The 24,087-nt window shown below is 39.4% G+C and overlaps 1 protein-coding gene across 2 annotated transcripts in view; it reads right to left on the bottom strand.

Annotated features, from left to right (window-relative positions):
• cntnap2a (contactin associated protein 2a) overlaps positions 1-24,087 on the bottom strand; it is a 521,370-nt gene that overhangs the window by 278,714 nt on the left and 218,569 nt on the right. For both annotated transcript variants that reach the window (XM_052113320.1, XM_052113321.1), the window contains exon 4: positions 10,726-10,873. In XM_052113320.1, the coding sequence (XP_051969280.1) occupies positions 10,726-10,873 (148 nt within the window). The remainder of the gene's footprint in view (positions 1-10,725; positions 10,874-24,087) is intronic.

Below are 24,087 nucleotides of genomic sequence, written 5' to 3'. Positions count from 1 at the left end.
ACGTCTCGTTCCCTCCATCAGGGAATGGAGGTTACAACAGTAACTAGACGATATATTTTACTCATACGAATTTCTAGGGGTGCTAATAACTGTGGCAAATGTGTTTTGGAGAAAAATATGTATTTAATTATGATATTTCCCCCCACCCCCTTAAATTTGTTTACTTCAATTAAAGGTTAGATTTTTTTGAATATTTTGAATGAAAGATCAAAAGGATAAACAATAAATAATTTTTTTTCACAGGCTTCTTTGCTCATAAATAACAAGGGTGCAAGTATGTTTGGCCACAACTGTACTTGTAGGTGATCAAATATGATAAAATCTACTACCTTTGATCTCTTGTTAGTGTTCAAGCTCACAAGTTTTACCAGCAAGCAAATAAGCTTTAGAGTCTGAGATATTTCTTTTCAATATTTAAATGGATCTTTTCTGTATTTTAGGCATTCATGTTGCATGTACAATCAATTTGCATTCATCAGCTTCCATTAGCAGTGTGAATTATGAAATGGTGCTAGAATTGTAATTGCGCAGACAAAGCGGGTAAGAGCTTATGATTTAGTGTAATCTGTCATGTACACAACATCACCAGGGGATGCCTGTAGTATGTAGTGTTTACCATAATTATGTCTCTGTGTTTGTGGGTGTGGGTGTGTGTGTGTGTGCGTGTGTGTGTTTGAAGTACTGTGTGCATAAGGAATTAATTCAATTCTCCCTATGCACCCTGCTGGGGACTGATTACTACACTAATGCACGAGTATCACGAGTGCCGTGTCTGGACAGTCTTTCTCTCTCTATCGCTCTTTTTCTCTCTCTCTCCATTGCCAATTCCCTTCACCTCCATCACGAATGCATTCATCCATTCTCGCCCGATCAACAAGGTCAGAGCAATGCATCCATTCTCATTCTGTGCTTCATCTCCACTTCAGGCTTGCTTATCTACCTTCTATTCTTTTCCTCTGCGCTGCCTAAGAAGGCCTATCTCTATTCCTGTAGTCCACATCTTATTTATTTTCACTCAACAGTCAGTGTATTTCCTTGTCTGAAGAGTGGTAACAAGAAAAACATTTTAATATCTGGGTTGTTGACACAACGTATCCATGCACTTTTTGTATTAAAACTGTAACACTTTAATATAAAGTAGTATGGTAACATGAGTTAATTTAATATTAAACGAACTAAAAATGAAAAGTAGTATATTTATAAACTGATATAAACCAAGATTGATAAATGCTGTAAAAACTTATCTGTAAAAAGTGGTAACCTGTGATTGTTTCCTTGAGAAGCTATTTCAACCTAGGGCTGGGCAATATGGCAAAACTTATGGATGATTCAAGCTTCACAATTCAATTTTTTTCAACTTTTAAATGTCTAATAATGAAGGCAACATTATTAGAGAAATTCTTATTTCTTTTCATAATAGGAAACAAAGGTGTTCAAGAAAAATGTACAAACACAGCAAATGCACCACAGGGGGGAAGTTGTCAACAGAGTGTAAATGTGAAGTAGTGTAAATTAAAATCTAATAAACCCATAGCTTTATCTAAACCAAGTCTATCTAGAAGTTTATCTCGAAATAAATATCTATAAATGATCACGTTTATCTAGAAAGTAATCTATATTAAAAAATGTGTCTGTATACTCCAGCAGTTGTTTCATGCTGTGCATGAAATTATTTATCATTACAATTCAACTAGCAAAGTTTGACAAAATGATCGCTTGCCTAATGCTGGCTATAGATGCAGTACACTTGAAACACATCACAGAACAAAGCAATAATTAGCGATCTATCTGAATCATCACTGCAAAACGAGCGGTGGATGTTTGAGTCTCCTATATATATATACAGTGCATTTTACATTTGAAAAGAAGCTCCCATAACTGTCACAGACCTGCAAACCTTGGAAATTTTTTTGGAGTACCATTAGTGTGACGGGACACAGGGTTTGATAACATACCATGTTTTGCTCATCAGGACATTGTTCTGTGCACACCGCAAGTGAAATAGAGAAGCATTAAATCATCCTCCAGATGATTATTATCCTCCCTTATTAAATAATTGTGGTAATAATCATTAATAAAGTAATAAAGTAATGATAAAAACAATATAACACAAAGTGTAAATGTGTAAATAAAATGTTTTATGGGAATTCAATATTAAGACAAGTCGACAATTATTTCCAATGCTGACTAGCAGCAGCTGTACCATTTAGTTGACTAGTCTCGCACATCCCTAATTCACATATGTAAAAAAAAAAAATTTAATAATTAAAAACAATTATGTTGTGATGTAAAACACTGTCAATGAGATATCAGTAAAACCCAAGTTTGAGTTCAGGATTTCCATTTTGTTTAAAAACTAAATCAGCTTATATAGTCACACATCCTGAAATAGGCTAAATGGAAAATGTAGCCTATTCAATTAATGTAGGCCTTCCTAGATAGCTAAATTATTACCTGAAGCTCCTTGATGGCTAATATCAAAATCGTAATTGCACAATGTGCAAAATGCATGGTTTAGCAGTTTGACAGGCAGAAGCACGGCCATTGCTCCTGATACTTTGTGAGGAACTGCTGTGGGACATTGACTCGTTTCTTTTTAGGCCATCTACTCTCTCTCTCTCCGTCAGTGTCCTCATCTGTTGTCATGTTTTTTTAGCTGCAAGGCACGAACGCACGCACACACGCACAAACACACCTATCTGTAACTTTCTAGGTAACATTATTTCTGCTGCACATGCACTCACTTTTTCTCATTTCAATAATAATTATGAATGTGAATAAAGTCACATTTATCAAATTGCAACATGGTCACTGAGCATATAACTTTACATTACTTTGCCAATTTAAATGCCTGGGTCGGGTTGCACCGTAAGGTTACGTAAGTTCTCACGTAAGTTAGGCCGTAAAGTTCACACTAAAGGCTTACTAACTACTAGTTAGTTTGTAACCAAGTCAGTGCTTATTTTGGTTGCACCACCTGTTCTTAAGGCAAGACTTAACTAGTGGGCTGTAAGCTCTCCGTAAAGTGATGCTTAGTCGCATAATATGACGTTTACCTGTTTTTATCCAATAAACAGGCTTCAAATTTGTACACTGAACTGTTAAAAAACTGTGAACTTCACGTTTGATTCTAGTTACTGTTGATGTTCAAATCTTGTTTGCTCACATAACTGTCAGCTGTAATAAATTATATCCCCATTGAAATACAATACGAAATAAAAGTAGATTTGATAAATAGTACAGTTGCCATGTGTAAATAACAATATATAGGAACTGTATCTAAAATAAATAAGGGGTGACAAATAAATACTAATACAACAGGCTGGAAAAATAGACATTTATACATTTTAATATCCTATATATATTTTGAATGTGTTGAAACTTGACACCGGGCAACACACCCTAAAAACTGCACCGTTTGAACGGTTTCATGCTGAAGAGCCGCTTAAAAGTATTTTTCTCTCTCTCATAAAAGTAAACGAGTGTAAATGTCAACATCATACTGTATGTCGAAATGATTGATACCTGCCACGCAAAACATGAGTTCATTGATGTCATGAAATATTAGCTGCTCTGAGATGGAAAAACACAGCGTGTGTGAGCACAGACCACGCGCCTGAACAATTCTGGAACTCTTCATTATGAAACACGCGGTGCATCAAAATATTTAAATCACAGCACTTTTCTAATCACTAAGTTATATAGCGATTTCAATTTTATTACGATTTATTGTTCAGCATTTCTTGAGAATTTTATCATTTGCATGGCTGAATTTTGTCTTCCTCTTATCTGAGGGACCATGAATGACAGAGTATTTTAAAATAATACATGCAAACACGCCCGCGTGATCATCGACTCCAGAGGATTAAGTTAACTCAATTCAATATTTCAACTTTCCACATCCACCCCAACCCATTTACCTTAAGGTGTTAGAATTACCGTGACTACTGTACTGTCCTCGCTTAAGACATCAGTAAGATGGCGGGAGTGGAAGGGGGATCGAGGGGGATTTTGTGTTGCGGTCGATTTGCAGTCTCTTTTTAATGATAAGCCCCTTTGTCAATCATACCCGATTGCTATTTAGGGAATGAACCCAGCGCTATGATTGGTTGAAATCTTCTTTTTCTGTTGCTTGATTTGAGTACTGCGCATGCCCAGAGGCATCACCAGGTTTTTGCATAGTTTAGAGTGACAAATCATACCAGTGTACTTTGAGGTCAAAATGCGTACTCGCTACGCAAAATGCGTACAGGTTGGCAGGTCTGCTGTCATGTAACTAATGCTTTTTTTTATGGGTAAAAAGAAAAAGGTGACTGTTCATCAACATGCGCACACAGAGGCAAGTTATGGTCTTAAGCCGGTGTATACCTACATGATGGACGAAGCTGAGCTACAATCACACTATGTACGATCATACTGGGAATATTTCCGGTGTCTTTCTCATCAGTCTCCGTATTGTTAACCTGTCATGTTCCTTTGGAGCGTGCCACACATATGCAGTTGATCAGATCGGGAGCGGCACTAAAGGTGCACTCATTTTTTTCCTCATTATAAAGCTGTAATACTTAAGAAATAAATTTAAATTTTGAAACATATGTAGGAAAACATTACCACTCACATTAAATTGAAGACTCCAATCATATCAGTAACCTTATAAAAGCGGTTTTATTCTACACGGAGAGGTTCCACACATAAGGGTGGACAACTTAGATTCACATGACCAGCCGAATACTACTTGCTTGATCTCATTAACCATCCTGTTATTTGATACTTACACTAATTGATTAAAGTAAGCATGGCTGACTGTGTATTGTGAATATTTACATTGGCATCAGTACCTGAAAACTATTGCGTTTGAATAATGCTGCATCCATGCCACTAGGTGTCACTGTAAGTTTAAGATGACATGAACTAAGAACGTAGTGCACCTTTAAGACAAGAGCTATGAATTATTTTCTCTTTTGGTCCTTATTCAGCCTTTGGTGGATTTACAACATAACTATTGCATTTGCAATATTTTTTGCTTGATTAAAAAAAATCAAATATCATGTCAAAACGCAAATTCTAATTAAACGGAAAGATTGATTGCCCAGCCCTATTTCAACTTAATTTAACCCTTACAATTTGCTTTGTTTGTGGAACCTAATGTCCTCAGGTTGATTTAGTGATGTTAAATAAAATGTATGACTTGAATAAAACCAATGAATTAAGATGTTATCACATGAAGCAAATTTTGGCTCTACTATTTCTGACTTTTTCAAAGTGTGTATCCAAGCATGCTTTTTCAGATATTATTGACCACAATCACTTGCTCGAATGAAGGTTCACTTCAAAACTAAAATTTTGAAACATGGAAAACTACAACCATGCCAGTGAGACCAACGATGCTTTATCAGTTCTTAACTGTTTTGTCAAGCAAGGTTATTAATTAAATTCTGTGAAAAGAAACTACTTCGTGCTCACGGTAGGACGAACACACAGATCGGCTAATTAGGTTGCAAACGATCAGCTGCTCCATTTACAGAGTGAACAGAAAAGGGTTTCAGTGAACATTATCATCTTACCTGCATGCTTTTATGCACATCCACTCTAATTGTATTGCTTATTGTGGATTCTCATGTGTGTTTAAAAATATTTATTTCTTGAAAATAATCTAAGGAAAAGTGTCAGCACCATTTGGATTAAAAAGGGAAAAATTCTAAACAGAAACATCAGTCAGATGAAACCTATTATATACTGTATTTATTTATATATATATATATATATATATATATATATATATATATATATATATATATATATATATGAGAACTTCACACATTCAATGAAGATAACTGATAGTGAATTATATCAACTTGGCTTGCATTAAATATACATTACTACATGCATCATATGTAAATCATCTGTTAAATGCGGTAGGAAGCATTGTAAGTCAGTGTAAATTAACGGAATGAAGAATAATGAATGAATGATATTAAAAAATGTAATAAAATTAGGAACATGGATGTGTTGATAACTGTAACAGGATAAATGGCAGGTCAGTGACAGGTCAGGATGCATGAAACTATGTGACCAAGGGGTCTGTGTATTCAAGACTCAATTTTATGACATAAAATACACTCTTGTGTGCAAATGGTCCTGTGGAGTAACACCTTAAATTTAAACTACAAATATTCCATTTAGTTAATTAATGCAATGCCATTAACCTTGTGTGACCCCGCATCCACATGCGTGGACTTTGTATTTAGACTTTGCTTTACACAACACATAGTTTAAATGAATAAAAACTGATTGCATAATGTTCACAAGACTCTAGATTGTCATTTAAAAGGTTAACTTCTGCAGCACCGAGTCACGAAATACAACAGCATGCTATTGATTTCCTTGAAGCATTCCTATGGATGCAGCGCCAACAAAAGTGCCTCTGGAAAGAAATAAATGTACATATTTTTAATTGAAAACCTATTTGGTTGTAAAGAGTAGTGTCTCTAGTTCAGTTTGATATGCTGCTTTAAAAAATAAGTTGTTGCACGTCACCACACCGATAAACACGATGTCTATATATGTGGACACTGGCACTACATTTCCTCAAAAGTAGATAAAACATGTTAGTTATTTTGAATAACTTTCAACTCTAACACATCTGTAGGTCATTTAGCTTCATTTTAATATATGTTTTGTTATGTTTCATTTTGTTATCTCTGTGTAATACAATTATATTCATTAACATTATTAAATGCATTCCTATATATTTACTGTGCATTTTCACATTGAGAATAACTGGGTTCATCCAAAAGCTGAAGAAATTTTGCTTTCAGAGGCTTTATATGGTGATAGGATAAAAATAAGGTGCATTTTGAGCTGTTCTGAGACCAGTGCAGACAGACAGTACACTGGAAGTTAAGACATTCACTAAATAGTGAGCAAGGAAGCATCCTATAGCTTTCTATGCATCTAAGGGCATTCAATCCTAAAATCTGACCAAAAGTTTAGTTTCAAGCTGCAGATGATGTTTGGACCAAACAATGTGTTTGGCAGACATGGGACAATTGTAATCAGTACATAGATTCAGAATTGTATAATGCTAGATTTTATTTTAACATGGTTGGCAGTGATTGGATGATGCTGGACATTACTTTCAATAACAATTATTTATTCAGCTTTACATGTCTGTAACGTCTCAAAAACATGAATACAACTCTCCTGTAAACATAATTTGATGAATTATCAATTTAATGAAGAAAAAATATTCTATAGCTTAGTATTATTTCAAGATTCACAACGTAGTCTCACTGTCCATATATGTCGACATTACTTTTTAGGAAAACTATTTGCTCTAGAAATAATAATTATTATAATTATTATAATTACTATTTTGCTGTTTATTAGGTGCTACTAGTTACAAACGAAAAAGGGAAATGGAAAATGCACACAGTAATCACGTTTGTGTTTGTTTATTCCTGTCTAAGCTCTCGTAATCATCAGTTTGGAGGCAGCGGCACATCTGTATCAGTGTCAGTGATCACCTGCACTAGATGACAAAAGAATATGAAAGGTTTCACCAGCGCACAGAAAAAATGGATGAGACGCTTTCTGACAGGAGAATCATTGCAGCCAACCCCCCTTAGGCTCTTTATGAGGAGGAAAACAGTTTGAGGAATGATCCGTATCAGAAGCTACCAGGCTTCATTCATACTTGTCATAAACACAAACATTGGGTAGAGCTAGGCGTCGTGTTTATGTACACTATCATTATTTCAAGAGCAGTATATAAGTAGAAAAATATCTACCATGTCTGGAGTTTTATCAATCTCGAATGTAGATATTTACACCAAAATAAAATAAATAATAAATACAAATTGGATGTAAGTAAAGTCAGTCCTTCTGGTCTAGGATTAATTGACAGATGATTCTACATTACTACATCAACACAATGTCGAGTGAGTGACAGATAGGGAACTATGAGTACAGTTTTCATCTCAATCGAGTGTACACCATTCGGATCACAAACAGAATTAATTCATTAATGTGTAAAACTTTTTAAATTGGCTCCAAACTACTGAATGCACCTTAAAGAAATTCACTGCATGCGAAACTTCTAAAATTAATTTATTTTAATTGAATTTAAGGTTTTGGAACACTTAATATAATGATAGAAATTACTTTTTGACTGTACAGGGTACATTCAATTTCACGAAGCAGGCCATGTTGATAGTTCAACGATGTTTGTTTTTTTGTCTCCTTTCACTGCCGGTGAAATTACAATATAATATATACAAGGCTAGTTTGAAATAAAAATGAAATTTTGATTATATTTCATAATATTCAGGATGTTTTTAAAACTCATTGGACACAACTACACTAAACCTAAAAAAACTTATCTTTTAAATCTATGGTTTAAAATAGCAATTTGCTGAAACCTAACATAAAATTGAAAATCAACCAAAGTGGTCACTACAAAATAATTAAATAAAATGCCTTAAATAAAATAATTAAATAATAAATCAATAATTAAATCAATTTAAAATAATTAAATAAAGTGCCCGTCTGCACTTCAGTAACTGTCTGGTTTGGTGCAGCTACGAAATCAGACATCAGAAGACTACAAAGGACAATTCAGTCTGCTGAGAGGATTATTGGTTGCCCCCTGCCCCCCCTTCAAGAACTATACACTTCCAGAGTGAAGAAAAAGGCTGGTAAAATCACTCTGGACCCCACTCACCCTGCCCACTACCTTTTTGAACTGTTGCCTTCTGGCCGGGGCTTCAGAGCTCTGAACACCAGAACCGTCAGGCACAGGAACAGTTTTTTCCCTCAGGCCATCCATCTAATGAACAATTAAATTGCCCCATTGAGCAATAATTATGTGCAATACACAGTTTAATTTTAATTTAAATTTATATTATCCAGCATATCCACTTCTGCCATTACTTACATTGCTCTGTACATAATATACTGTTTTTTGTTCTTTATATACAGATTGTATTAGATTTGCACTACGTGTGTGTATGTGGGTATGTATGAAGGTGAGTGTATGAATGTATATGTATAATTATTTATTTTGTGTTCTTTTTTTGTTTTTAATTACCTATGTCTTGCTGCTGTTTTTGGTATTGTTTGTATTGTTGTTGACTGGAAGCTCCTGTCACCAAGACAATTTCCTTGTATGTGTAAGCATACTTGGCAATAAAGCTGATTCTGATTCTGATTCTTATCCTGCAACCAAAGCATACTAAGAAAAGTGTATATGCAACAACCATAGCTTTTGCATCAGTATGGATGATATTTGCCATAAATGCCATAGTACTAAACAATTTAATAACAATTGCATAAAAAATACACATTGGAATGGTTACAATACACTAATCAGTTTGAAGGCCAAAGACTTTGGTTTGTTCAAACGTATATATTTTTACTTAAAATTATTTGAATTATCATAGCAAGCTACTTTTCTGCTTGGGTTTACAATGCATGTACAATATCGACTCTATGGCATGCTCTAGTACAGTGGTTTCCAAAAAACTTTTTTTTCCCAATCTTTAACGTTTTATTAATGTAACATTCATGTTTTAAATAACATTAAAGTTATTTTGAAAATATGTATATGTACGGTGAGCTCAAGGTGCTTTTTTATGTCACATTTGACATTATAAGCAAGGTTGAGCTCATTTGCTGAAAAAGAAATAATGCAACAAAAACATCAACAACAGCAACAACAACAACAAAAAATTAATTCACCAATCTTTAACATATTATTAACGTAACATTCACACAAGTTATTTTGAAAGTATGTAAATGTGCAGTGAGCTCAAGGTGGTTTTTTATGTCACATTTGACACTATAAGCAAGGTTAAGCTCATTTGCTGAAAAAGAAATCATGCAACAAAAACAACAAAAAAACATCAAACAAACGCGAGTAAAATTATTGCGTGTGAATGTGAAAAATTATTTGGCCGCACCGGTGCAAGTGACATCTGACACCTGTCATCAAAACTTATGACCTTAAACCAGCAGAATCAAAGTCCATATGCGTCTCACCTTATGTGCAAATTACGTTTCAAACTACTATTGATAAAAAATAAATAAAACAAAATAATATTGTTGACGACTAACATGTGCGATGTACACATTTTACTGGCTATCACTTAGCAAAATTATTATTTACCAGTGAGAAATTCAAATACTCTGTTTGAATGTTATTTTACACTGGGATGAAATTAAAACAACGGAAAATCTCCAGTACCCCAGTTTGGGAAAAAAAAAAATCTGGTACATCTGTGCAAATTGGGGAAACTTGGTTTGCCCTGAGTATGAGATGGATAGCTGACCTTGTCTTTCAAAATAACTTGTGTCAGCCAATTTCCCTTAATTGTACAGGGATCCTCCTGAATATATATTGCCATCTTGCACTGCATATTAATCACTACTGATGCAGTAAAAGCTTATAATTGCTTTTTCTTAGTACGACAAGGTGCTTTGAAAAGATATAACTGCCAATTTTTATACTGAGCTTAGCGAACGTTCGAGCTATAATAAAGTTCAGCTTACATAAAAAGTTAAATGCAGGGTATTCAATATGCAAATCTTATCAGCTGCCAGGATCATATTAACAGTCGCCTCTAAAAAGCAGATGATGCTGGCTTTGCTCACAAAATAACTATTATTTCCTCAATGTGTCTGTTGGATGGAATCTGTATGGAATGTGACAGTGCAGGGTAAACTTACAATAAGGGCACCCATAGATCTCGAACCTGAGGCCGATCCGTCCCTCTTCACTCCAGTCTAAAGGAATGATGCGCATGTAACGAGCCACAACTGGGTTTTGCAGGTCATGCCGAACCACACTCTCTGTATTGGAGTTACCTGCAAATGCCTGGAAAACAAGAGTATCAAATCTTACTAGACTGTTTTGACTTAAAGAAATAGTTTAAGCTAAACCTCTGCCAAAGCTTGTATATAAACCACATTTGCGTCTAGAATTCGAAAATGGTATGTCACAATTGATGCCCTTTTAATGGGGTTTTTTGTTTTGTTTTTTCTTTTAGGTGCTTGTCATACATGTCAAATCTTCAAAAATATTTTAATTTGTGTTCTACTGAAGAAAAAAAAACATCTTAAGAATGACATAAGGGTGAGTATAAAACTAATTTGAATTTAGATGGACTATTCCTTTAATAACTTCTATTCTTGCCAGCAAACAAAAAGTCCTTCCCTTACTCCATACAGTATCCTGTAATCTTATACAGATTCAGTCACAGTTTGTAGGCTTTGTCTTGTATCTTGAATGGTTCAAGAATGGGTATAAGAGATCTTCATGAAACTCTCCACTGCCCTGTCTCAGAAGCTGTGGAGCACAATCATCAAACAATAAAATGAAGGCGACATGTAGGTGGAATCAAGTCGCACAACTCTGTGATTCACATTGACCCAACACAGCTTCTGGTGTCACACAGAGCAAGAAATTGATGTAGTTTCCCATTCAGTGGTGGGGAACTTCAGTTGCGAGACAGACCATTTGGGATCAGAGATAAATAGCTCATGCCACCAAGATGAAATGATGCAGATTACAGAACTCGCCCCTGAAAGAAACCACCATTAGATGGACTTTATTGTACAACTGGAGATTTCTGACAGCAACATGCTGTCAATATTGGAGGCTCCATATAGTAGTCCAACTTTAATGTTTGAAGTGCTGATTACTGTGACTTGGGAGTGTTCAGTTTCATTTTCATTGTGGAGAGAGAACACTATAAGATGAGGTTTAATATAGGTCTATTCTATTCTGTTGTTTATTCTGGCCAAGAACTGCCCAGCTATACGAAGAGCAGTATAGACTGACTTGTAAAAAGATAAATCACAGTTTGTATTTGTAACGTATTCAATGGAAAGGAGGAGGCGAGAACCGGCTTGATAATATAAATGATAGTTTAATGGTAAACATAAAACAAAGACACAAACCCATATGACGGACATGTCCGCTAACGATCTCTCTCTCCCGCACGGCCCTCTGCAGTCAGCCTTTAAACCTCACGGAGGCATAATTAGCCTAATACAAGACCGGGTGTGTAGTATCACAACCCGGCCCCGCCCTCCGCCCTGCCACATTCCTCCCTCATTCTCTCAGGGAGGAATGTGTCCCTCGTTCTTACTCGCCAGTTCTCCGATACGCCGCAGCTTGTTCCTCGGCCACTCCTCCACCCTTTATCGGCCGACAGCCGCGCCTCTCCGGGCGGATCCGAGGCAGTCCTCCAGCCCCTGGTGGACGGAACACCCCGCCACGTTCTCGGGGAACAGAAGGGGTCTCCCCCGCCCCTGGCAGCGGTCCTCTCGCTCCAGGCGGTCGCCAGTGAGCCCCTCCCCGCTCGCGGTCGGCGGTCTTAAACCCTGCCGCGTTTCAGCGGCCGGTAGGCGACTCCTGCGCCCCTGGCAGCGGCCCTGACCGCTCCAGGCGGTCGGCTAGGAGCCCCTTCTCCCCTCGCGGTCGGCAGCCATCGTCCTCGTTCAGGCGGCTGGGCTCCTCGTCCCCTGGCAGATGGCCGCGGCTGCTTCATTGGGGTGGACGGTAGTGGCGAGAACTCTACTACGGCGTATCCCTCCTCCTTCCCGGGCTTCGGCACCAGTGTAACGTATTCAATGGAAAGGAGGAGGCGAGAACCGGCTTGATAATATAAATGATAGTTTAAAGGTAAACTTAAAACAAAGACACAAACACATATAACGGACATGTCCGCTAACAATCTCTCTCTCCCGCACGGCCCTCTGCAGTCAGCCTTTAAATCTCATGGAGGCATAATTAGCCTAATACAAGACCGGGTGTGTAGTATCACGACCAGGCCCCGCCCTCCGCCCTGCCACAGTACTGTTCCTAAATTTTGTGCTGTTTAGGGGTGGGGTTAAACAACAACAAAAATATAATTTAAATAATGATGGAATAGTCTCTGAGAAAGATTGCACAGCAAACACAGAAAATAGCAGAATATTTGTAGAGTCTAAGCACAATACAGTTCAGAAAATAAGTGCAGACTACAGACATTACTAAGAAAACAAACAAAAATATACAGTTCTGCTTGTGGATATGTAGATACTTGCAAATAATACTGCATTCATGTGCTATCATACATATCGTAAATACTAGTTTCCCACTGGGAAGTTGCACATGAATGATCCCTCAAATCATAATTACAAATGGGAAACTCAGAGGTAATTCTAATACCCGAATTTCTGAGATGGGAGGAGTCATAAACTTTCAACATGGTAGAGGAGATTTCGATTTCTGAAGTCAATAACAGGTTTTTATCATTTTTTCTAAATACAGTTAATTGTTTGTTCTTACAGTTTCAGTTATATTAATTTATGTATATCAGCAACCATTTGATACATGAAAAAGTCTGTCTTTGACCAAAATTCAATTATTGTCAGGAAGCTAACTGAGAAATATGTATTTTGGTGTCAAAATACAATTTCCTCAAGAAATATACCACACGACTGAATCAACCTGCCGTCGTCCATGTTTCCTGTTCTTTCTGACAACAAAGCACTTGAATGTGACATACTCATAATTACTTCAGAAGTGGGAAGTAGGATAGTAGGATAATTCTAATTCACATAAAGGCAGCATAAGTGCCTCAAACAAAACTCAAAATATCTTTTAAGATTTTATGTCACAAACCAAACAATCTGCCAATCCAGTGATTATTTCATCCTCAAAAGCAATTTTTCTATCAATCCAATTCCTTGTAAAGACAACTTTGTTTCCAGACGACTGATATATACCAAACTACTGTAGGTGTAATTACTCTCAAAATGTGCATAAAGTGACAGATCAAAATGTTCCTCATTCAGTTTTTTTGTGTAATATGCATTGTGAGTTAATTTAAGTCATCACATATCAGTCACAGTTTTTGACACATGTCAGTAAAAAACTTTTTTTTTCTTTGGTTTACATAAGGCAAACATTGTCTGACTAGTCAACTACTTTTTAGGATAACTGGTTGACTAGTCAAAAATAGTAAAAACTACTGTGTATAAACTGTAGTTGTTTTTTTTTTGTTTTTTTCATCACAAAATGTATTTGGCCTTGTAGACATGACCCAGTTTGACTTACATTGTGTTTAGCCAAGCTGACTAATCCGCATAATTCTGCATTACTTCACCTATCCACTTCCAGGCTAAAAGATCTGCATGTATGACCAGAATGACTCAATATTGTTGCAGTTTATTCCAGCTCCAGATCTTAAACAGTCAGCAAGTGTGTAATGAGTTGGCCAAATGTGAAGTAACCCTGAGAGCTTTGCTGCCTGGCATGTTGTTTAATCAAGCACCATCACAATTTAAAGCACAAAGGCCTGATGGATATAGAGGCTTTCTTTCATTAGTGGAAGACTCTTGGTTTAGGAAGGAAGCCAGCTGTAACTATCATAAGAGGCACATTCATTGGTTTCCCATGGTATAATTAAAGTTGCTTTTACTTATTTTGTGAGAAAGCTCAAGAGACTTCTTGGTCTCTTCTCCCTTTAATGGCTTAGAACAGCCAATCGCTCTTTGCAAATTTTGTACTCTTGAGAGAGTGTGAGAGACTGTTGTGTACCAGAACATCTCTGTCTCTGCTGAAAGGACCAGTTTTAATACCCATGCTGGGCTAGCTGGTTTATGCAGGCTAGTGCTGGTTTGGTGCTGATTTTGTGCTGGTCTATCTAGTGGACTACCATAGCCATTTTGTTTATTGGCAGAAAAATGCTGGTCAACAAACATGGTCTTCTGATGAAGCTGGTTGACCAAGGGAAGCTTGCTGGTTAAACTTGTTAAGAAGCCTGGTAGGGACACCTCATAATATACAAAATATTCTGGGTAGGGTTGCACCAGCTGTTCTTAAGGCAATGTTCTTTGCTCACATAACTGTCAGCTGTAATAAATTATATCCCTATTAAAATGATACGTAATAAAAGTAGATTTGATAAATAGTATATTTGCCCAGTATAAATAACAATATATAGGAACTGTATCAAAAATAAATAAGGGGTGATAAATAAATACTAATACAACACGCTGGAAAAATAGACATTTATTAATTTTAATATCCTATATATATTTTGAATGTGTTGAAACTTCACTCCAGGCAAAGCACTCGGAAAGCTGCACTGTTTGAACAATTCCATGCTGAAGAGCCGCTTAAAAGTAAATTTTTTCTCTCTCTTGTAAATGTCAAAATCATACTGTATGTCGAAAAATGTCAGCTTTTTATTCCAAACGTTACTCCTGGTCGGAGTCTTCCGTTAATATTTAGTTTACACGTAGGGTTACATTCTACCTAAGTTTAATGGTGCAATGCTCACATATTTAGTAGTGCATAAATTGTGAAGTAGTGCCCATTTACGCCACAACTATGTTGGTCTTTTAAACAAGGGCAGCAAAAATAATAGTTACCGGCCAAAAAAAAAAAAAAAGGAATTAAAGAAATAGTTTACAAAAAGTGAAAATCCCTCACCCTCATTCTTCCAAATCTGTTTAACTTTCTTTATTTTTCTAAACACAAAAGGAGATGTTTTCATGTGCTAATGCAAGAACTTTTTTACTGCAAAAAAAAGCAAGTTCTTAAGTGGACATGCGTGCCACTGTAAACTACTGTGTTGTGTTTATAAACACACAACAGATATCAACATTTTCAATAAAAAATTACTTTTGAGTTTGTTTGGCACCAAAACATGTCATGCGAAGACATAATCCATGTCTTCAGAAGACTTGGATTATGATGCAGGAGTCACATGGACTAAATTCATGATACTTTTGGGTCTTTTTTTAAGCTTTAACTGGATAGTTCACACAAAAATGAAAATTCCCTAATCATTTACTTACCCTCATGCCATCCCAGATGTGCATGATTTTCTTTTTTCTGCAGAACACAAATATTGTTTAAAAAATATCTCAGCTCTGTTTGTCCTCACAATGCAAGTGTATGGTGACCAGACATGTGAAGCTCCAAAAATCACATAAAGGCCATATAAAAGTAATCCATAAGATTCCAGTGAGTTAGTATATGTCTTCTGAATCAATATGATAAGTGTGGGTAAGAAAAAGATCAGCATTTAAGTCCTTTTTCTTTTTTTTACCAAAAATCTCCAATTTCACTTTCAAAATGTGAAAGCAAGTGAAAGTTGAGATTTATATTAAAAAAGGATTTAAATAATGATCTGTTTCTAACCCAATGTGATCGTATCACTTCAGAAGACATTTACTAACCCACTGGAGTCTTAAAGATTACTTTTATGCTGCATTAATGTGATTTTTGGAGCTTTAAATGTCTGGTCAAAAGTCACTTGTATTATAAGGACCAACAGAGCTGATATATTCTTCTAAAAAATGTCTTTGTGTTTTGCAGATGAAAGAAAGTCATACACATCTGGGATGGCAATAGTAATGAGTAAGAGTAAATTAAAATTTTTAGGTGAACTATTCCATAAAGCAAGGTGTATAATCACAAAAACCATGCAATTAAATGTAACATATTTTGACCTTAAGCATTCATTTAAAACCCAAGCACTCTAACCAAAAAGAATTGTGTTTTTGTGCCTCATTCAAAACTGCTTGTCTGTATTAACACTTCCAAATTTATGTTTCTGTCCTTCACTTGAGAGGCAATTGTGTGTGTGTAGCAATACTTTAAACCAAAACACTGTTAAACTGTTAGATGCATGCAGCACGTTTGGATAGGAGTCCTTATGAAGGGATCAGTATATCAACAGTTGAACAAAAATAATAAAATATAACCAGACAAACCCTCTATTCTCTCTTAGATGCTTTTATTCTCATCCCCAGTTTAACAACCCTCTTCCAAGGCAGTTTAAGACAAGGTTATAATGTGGAATATGGGGAGATATGTGGATTGCTGTCAAATAAAAAAATAAATAAGGCCTTGTAGCTGTTGTCATTGCTGTTTTACGTTGACATTCTTTTGTTATATCAAGAATGTATGTTATATCTATTGATTTTGATATAAGTTGAACCTGGAAATCACTCTGGTAACCTTTAGTACTGTCTGAAATGAAAATTTTCAGAAAAATCTATTAAAGCAATGTACACGACGAAAGCAATCTAAGAAGGTCCTAAATCATAATTATATTGAATCATGAAGCTGTCACAATTTGTGATCCAACTCATTAATCTGTTTGATGTTCATATCATGTTTTGAATGTCTAATTATTATTAAAATACAGGTGCAGAGTTTGTTGTGGCCTTAACTGGCAAATTAACTTTTCTTAAAGTGTATAACTTTTTTCCAGTGCAAAAATCCTGTCTATTATCACAGCTTAATATTGTAACATTGCTGACACTGGCAATTACGGAGACGATGAAGTAAGAACCCAAGTGCAATTTATTAATAAACATGAAAACGTCCTTTTACTTCCATAACAATTATGTTGATGTAGTGACTCTAGGGGTCCCCTACAAAAATGCCACAACTAGCTGAACTGGGTTACATAGACCAGCGGTGCGAGACGGGCAGACTGCTGTGTTCCACGTAGCCAGCGCACCGGGCCGGCACGAAAACTCCCCTGACGCTAGTATGAGTTTCGAACAGCCCTTTTGGGGATGAGTCAACAACCCAAAGGATAGGGACAGACTTGTCTTAGTCGTGCATCTCTTCTCTCTTTTTTTTTATTTTTCTCCCCAGAAAAAGAGAGAATTAGCTAACCGACCAGGATGCAAGTGTCCACGTCGGGGAAGTAGAGGAGACTCTATGAGGAAGACGCAGTTTGCCAACAGGGAAACGTTTTTCAGCTATGTCGCAAGGGGTTGCCTATGGGGAACCAGTGCATGCGGCGCACCTGTCCCAGTGCGGGGTTTAGTTAGCACAAGTACTGAGCTGGCAGTGAGTTTCTCCGCAAACTCATCAGGCACAGTGCTAGGAGGAAATCAACCTGGGAACACACTTGTGAACACTACTGGGAATCAACAATGCACATCTTCTGCTCAAGGGAGGTTAAAGGTGTTAGGCGCAAGCGATATACCCAGCTGACCCGCACTTACCCGTTCGTTCCTGATAAGACATGGGATGAGACCGGCTCAACCCGGAGATTGTAGAATATTGCAAAGGTGTTGGGTGTAGCCTAGCCCGCTACTCTGTAAATGTCAGCTAGAGAGGCACCACTGGTCAGAGCCCAGGAGGCTGCCACACTCCTGGTGGAATGGGCTCGTAGCCCTGCAGGGGGTGGCACATGCTGAGCCTGGTAGGCGACAGCTATGGCATCGATGATCCAGTGGGCGATCCTCTGTTTGGAGACAGTGCTTCCTTTGCGCTGTCCACCAAAGCAGACAAAAAGCTGCTCAGAGATCCTACAGCTCTGCGTGCGATCCAAATATGTGCGTAAAGCGCGCACCGGACACAGCAACACTAAGGCTGGGTCTACCTCCTCCTGGGGCAGCGCTTGCAGGTTCACCACTTGGTCCCTGAATGGGGTCGTGGGAACCTTGGGCACATAGGTTCTCAGGATCATGTGAGAGTAGCCCAGAGGCAAGTTTTTCTGACAGAGAACGCTTGCAGGTCCCCAACCCTCTTGATAGAGATGAGCGTTGTCAGGAGGGCAGTCTTTAAGGAGAGCGCATAAAGCTCTACTGACTCTAAGGGCTCAAAGGGAGCCCCTTGCAGGACTACAGAGAGGTCCCATGAGGGAACGAGGCATGATCTGGAGGGATTCAACCTCATAGAGCCTCTCAGGAACTTGATAATCAGGTTGTGCTTCCCTAAAGACTTGTCAGATAGAGACCCATCCCTGAGAAAAAGGTACTTCCTCAGGGGAATTTGCCAGGGAGGGGCTGACGCGAGGAGCATGAAGTCCGAGAACCAAGTCTGGGTGGGCCAGTAGGGAGCCACTAATTTGAACTGCTCCTCATCCTCCCTGATGTTGTACAGGGTCTGTGCAAGCAGGTTCACCGGGAGGAACGCATACTTGCATAGTCCAGGCAGCCAGCTGTGTGCCAATGCCTCTATACCGAGGGGAGCCTCGGTCAGGGTGTACCAGAACTGGCAATGGGAGGATTCCAGGGAGGCAAACAGGTCTACCTGCGCCTGCCTGTATCAACTCCAGATTAGCTGAACCACCTGAGGGTGGAGTCTCCACTTTCCTTTGCGGGTGACCTGTCATGACAGTGCGTCCGCCATGGTGTTGAGGTCCCGGGATGTGGCTTGCAGCGACTTGAGGTGCTGCTGACTCCAGAGGAGGAGACGGCAGACGAGTTCTGACATGTGAGGGGAGCGTAACCCACATTGGCGGTTGATATATGCTACCATCACCGCGTCTGTTCGAATCAACACGTGCTTGCCTGAACCAGGGGCCGGTGGCCGCGTGCCCGTTGCATACAGTACCCCAGCCCTTCTTGGTTCAGTTGTAACCACGACGTGCCTGGAGACCTGTTCTAGGGGAACCCCTGCCCGTAGAAATACAAGGTCATTTCAAGGGCTGAAAAGATGGCGACAGATCACGCGATGGCCATCAAATCAAAATCACTTTATTGTCACACTACCATGTACACAAGTGCAACAGTAGGTGAAATTCTTGTGTGCAGGTCCGAGCAACATAGCAGTCATGACAGTGACGAGACATATACCAACATACCAAAACATACCTACACAACATAATTTACATATCAGATGTACACATACTTACACAACACAATAATTATATACAATGTACAATAAACAATACACACAATATAGAATACACAATATACAATACAATAAGTAAAGAGTATACATTATATATATATATATATATATATATATATATATATATATATATATATATATATATATATATATATATATATATAAGTAGTTGTATTGAGGAGAATATGTTGACAGTCCAGTGTGAGATTATAAATTAATAAAGTGCAGTGCAAATTATTGATCGTGAGAGATCAATTGTTCAACAGTCTGACTGCTTGGGGGAAGAAGCTGTCATGTAGTCCGCTGGTGCAGGTCCTGATGCTGCGATACCGCCTGCCTGATGGTAGCAGTGAGAACAGACCATGACTCGGGTGGCTGGAGTCTCTGATGATCCTCTGAGCTTTTTTCACACACCGCCTGGTATATATGTCCTGGAGGGAGGGAATCTCACCTCCGATGATGTTTCTGGCAGTTCGTACCACCCTTTGCAGGGCTTTGCAGTTGTGGGCGGTGCTATTGCCATACCAGGCGGTGATGCAGCCAGTCAGGATGCTCTCTACAGTACTGGAGTAGAACCGTGTGAGGATGTGGTGGTTCATTCCAAACTTCCTCAGCCGTCTCAGGAAGAAGGCGCTGGTGAGCCTTCTTCGCAACGGCCTCAGTGTGGACGGACCATGTGAGTTCCTCAGTAATGTGGACACCGAGGAACTTGAAACTGCTGACTCTCTCTACTGGTGCTCCATTGATGGCGATGGGGCTGTGACGTTGAGGGAGAGCTTGTGCTCCTGACACCAGCGTGTCAGAGTGTGCACCTCCTCTCTGTAGGCTCTTTCATCATTGTCAGTGATCAGACCTACCACCGTCGTATCGTCAGCAAACTTAATGATGGCAATGGAGCTATGTGTTGCCACACAGTCATATGTGTATAGTGAATACAGGAGTGGGCTGAGAACACAGCCCTGCGGGGCTCCAGTGTTGAGGGTCAGTGATGAGATGTCGCTGCCCATTCTAACCACGGTCTGTGTCGGCTTGTGGGGGGATGTACACAGCTGTGATGATGACCGCTGTGAATTCCCTCGGTAGCCAGAATGGTCGACACAGAAGCATGAGATATTCCAGATCAGGAGAGCAGAAAGACTTGATGAAATGTACGTTCCTCTGATCACACCATGATTTGTTGATCATAAAACATACACCACCACCTCTGCTTTTACCAGAGAGGTCTTTCGCTCTGTCCGATCGGTGCACGGAGAAGCCCGCGATTTCGATGGCTGAGTCTGGAATCTCCGTAGACATCCAGGTTTCTGTAAGGCAGATAACACAGCAATCTCTCGTCTCTCGTTGGAAAGAGATCCGCGCTCTCAGCTCGCAGAGCTTGTTGTCCAGAGACTGAACATTTGGCAGTAGTATACTGGGTAGCGGGGGTCGATTTGCACGATGTCTTACTCTGATGAGAGCGCCGGCTCTTTTTCCCCTATTCCTTCTGCGTTTCCGTGGCCGAGCAGCCCAGACAAAGGGCTCCGCCAGCGTGTTTGTAAACAGCAGGTCGGCGTTGAGGAATTTAAAGTCCGGTTTTCGATGTGTAATTGTAGAACCAATGTCCAAAAGCATTTGTCTGTCGTAAACAATAAGGCAGACAACATCCAAGACAAAAAAACAAAGAACTGTAAACAAAACAAACAATAAACCGCAGTGTTGTATCGGAGCTCGCAACGCAGCAGCCATACTTGGCGCCATCTTGGCTAGTCCGTTATGCGATGTGTCCTGCAGCGCCATGCCCATCTTGTCACACGAGTCCAGAGCCAGTGCTGAATCGGTCTCATATGCATCCACCCGAACGGTGTGGCCACCGCCGAGAATGCCATATGCCCCAGGAGCCTCTGAAATAGTTTCAGTGGGACCTTGGTCTTCTGTCTAAATGCCTTCAGACAGGTCAGCACAAACTGAGGCGTGTCGTCATCGAGACTGAGTCAAGTCAAGACATTTTTATTTGTATAGCGCCTTTTGCAACACACATCATTTCAAAGCAGCTTTAAAGAAGATCAGGCATTAACAGAAGATAAAACTGTAATGTCTGTAATGTCGATGAATCATTGTCTAATTAGATAAAATACGATTGTTAATCATGTTTAAAAATAAGTAATTATATAATAATTGTATTAATAATAATAATTGTATTAACTGTAATTAATTGTTTTGAGTCCAACTCCAAATCGAGAAAAGAGATGCTCTGAACCGGGAGGAGCTTGCTCTTTTCCCAGTTGACACAAAGCCCTAAGCAGCTAAGGTGCACGAGTACCAGGTCGCTGTGTGCACACAACATGTCCTGAGAGTGAGCTAAAATTAGCCAGTCATCGAGGTAGGAACCTTCGTCAAGATGCGAGGGGCAAGGACAGGCCAAAAGGGAGAACTTTATACTGGTTCTGTGTCGAGGTAGAATCGAGAAGTGGAAGTACACGTCTTTCAGGTCTACTGCCGTGAAACAATCTTGATGCTGGACGCTCCCTAGAATGTGCTTTAGTTCAGAGAGGGGAGAAAGCCGCTGTCATGTGGTGTAAGGATCCAGCAGAGGTGAATGGAAATTCAGCTCGCTTATTTCTCAATGGAATAGCAACCGCTTAGATCAGAAAAGAGAAAATCTGAATAAGCGGAATGCCAGCCTCCTCCTTTATTCCCGTATGTCCAGTGGAGGGGCATGCAAATACCACTTGCCAATTCCCATTGGCCTTTTATCAAAGATTAGAGGTGTCACAGGCTCACAAGAGTGACCCCTTGTGTCATTACATCGACACAACGTCGAGTGAGTGACAGATAGGGAACCCTAACACGTTATAGGTGAATGAAACATAAACTTGACTTAACAAACTTAGCATAGTATGACCTGACATGACATGAACGATGTACCAAATACATACAACACTTGACAAAGGACAATGTAAACATGAGGGTTTAAATACATGGACATGGGAGAACATAAACCAATGAACAAACAGAATTCTAAACAAGAAAATCAACCAATAAACCAACGAAAACAAGACTTGGGACTCTTGCTCGGCATCCAACTCCCCCACAGCTCTGGGCCGGTTGAGGCTACAGGCGCTGGCTCTGGCTCTGGGACGGTCGAGGCTACAGGCGCTGGCTCTGGCTCTGGGACGGTCGAGGCTACAGGCGCTGGTTCGCTGACCGAGGCATGCGTGAGCTCTGGTTCGCGGAACGTGGAAGGCGCTGCCCTGGAAGGTTCGGAGGACGAAGCCGTGGAAGACTGGAGAGCGGAGGCCTTTCCTATTCTCCTCCTCCTCTGGGCGGACGAGGCTGTGAACGCTGGCTTTGGGATGGACGAGGCTGGCAACGCTTCGGCCGTGGCAGGCGTGGGCGTTGGTTCATCGGCCGTGGCAGGTGTGGGCGTTGGCTCGTCGGCCGTGGCAGGTGTGGGCGTTGGCGCGTTGGCCGTGGCAGGCGTGGGCGTTGGCTCGTTGGCCTTGGCAGGTATGAAGGGATGAGCCATGGAAGGCTGGAGGGTGACCACTGTGGGAGGAGAGGTAAAGCCCTCTTCCACAACACCCACAGTGAACGACGAGCTGCTAACTCGCAGTGTCTCCTCCACGAAGTCGAGGAGTGTCCAGCGAGGAGTCGCCGGTGGCAACAGCTCCCTTAATGAACTGTTGTAATTTCCCCTGAAGAACACCACCAAGGAATACTCTGGGAAGTCCGCTACATTAGCCAGCTCCAGAAACTCACGAATGTGATCCTCCACTGGACAGTCCTCTTGCTTGAGGCAGAGAAGTCTGTAGGCTGCTTGTTGAACTGCTAGATCCATAATTGTGGTCAGTTGTTCTAAATCTAGGATCTAAATGCAGTTTTATTGAAAATAACAAAGACAAACGACTGGAACAAACAAAACATCCACGATGGGAAACCAAAGATATACACAAGAGAAAACATGGGTCAAAACACATACAACAACTGACAACCAATGATACAAACAACAGGACTTAAATACACAAAGGGTGAACAATGAAGTGCTGTTGGCAGTGATGAGGGCAGGGAATTATGGGAAGTGTAGTCCGGGACAGATGACAAGTGAGAAACACAGGGCAGACAACAGGGAATCCTGACACCTATATCTTTGCTGGCTGAATGGAGCTACTAGGGCTGTCAATTGGGCAGATAAACTAAATTCAAATTTTTACCTTAAATTCAAATTTTAAAGTGATTTTAAATTTTAAAGTGATTTTTTAAATTGAGGTTGCATTTAATACATACAACCATACAGCTCTGTGTTTCAGTGCAAAGAACATTCCTGGCTTTTAAATTGTTTTTTAAATTCTATTTTAAACTAAAGTGCATAAATTATTATTTTTTTTTAAGGTTTAGTCAGTTCATATTCTCAAATTTTAAGTCAAATGTAAAACGAGGGGGGGGGGGAC

The sequence above is a fragment of the Xyrauchen texanus genome, chromosome 41 (genome assembly GCF_025860055.1).
Source record: "Xyrauchen texanus isolate HMW12.3.18 chromosome 41, RBS_HiC_50CHRs, whole genome shotgun sequence".
Taxonomy (NCBI): domain Eukaryota; kingdom Metazoa; phylum Chordata; class Actinopteri; order Cypriniformes; family Catostomidae; genus Xyrauchen; species Xyrauchen texanus.
This window is presented reverse-complemented; position numbering and strand designations above follow the sequence as displayed.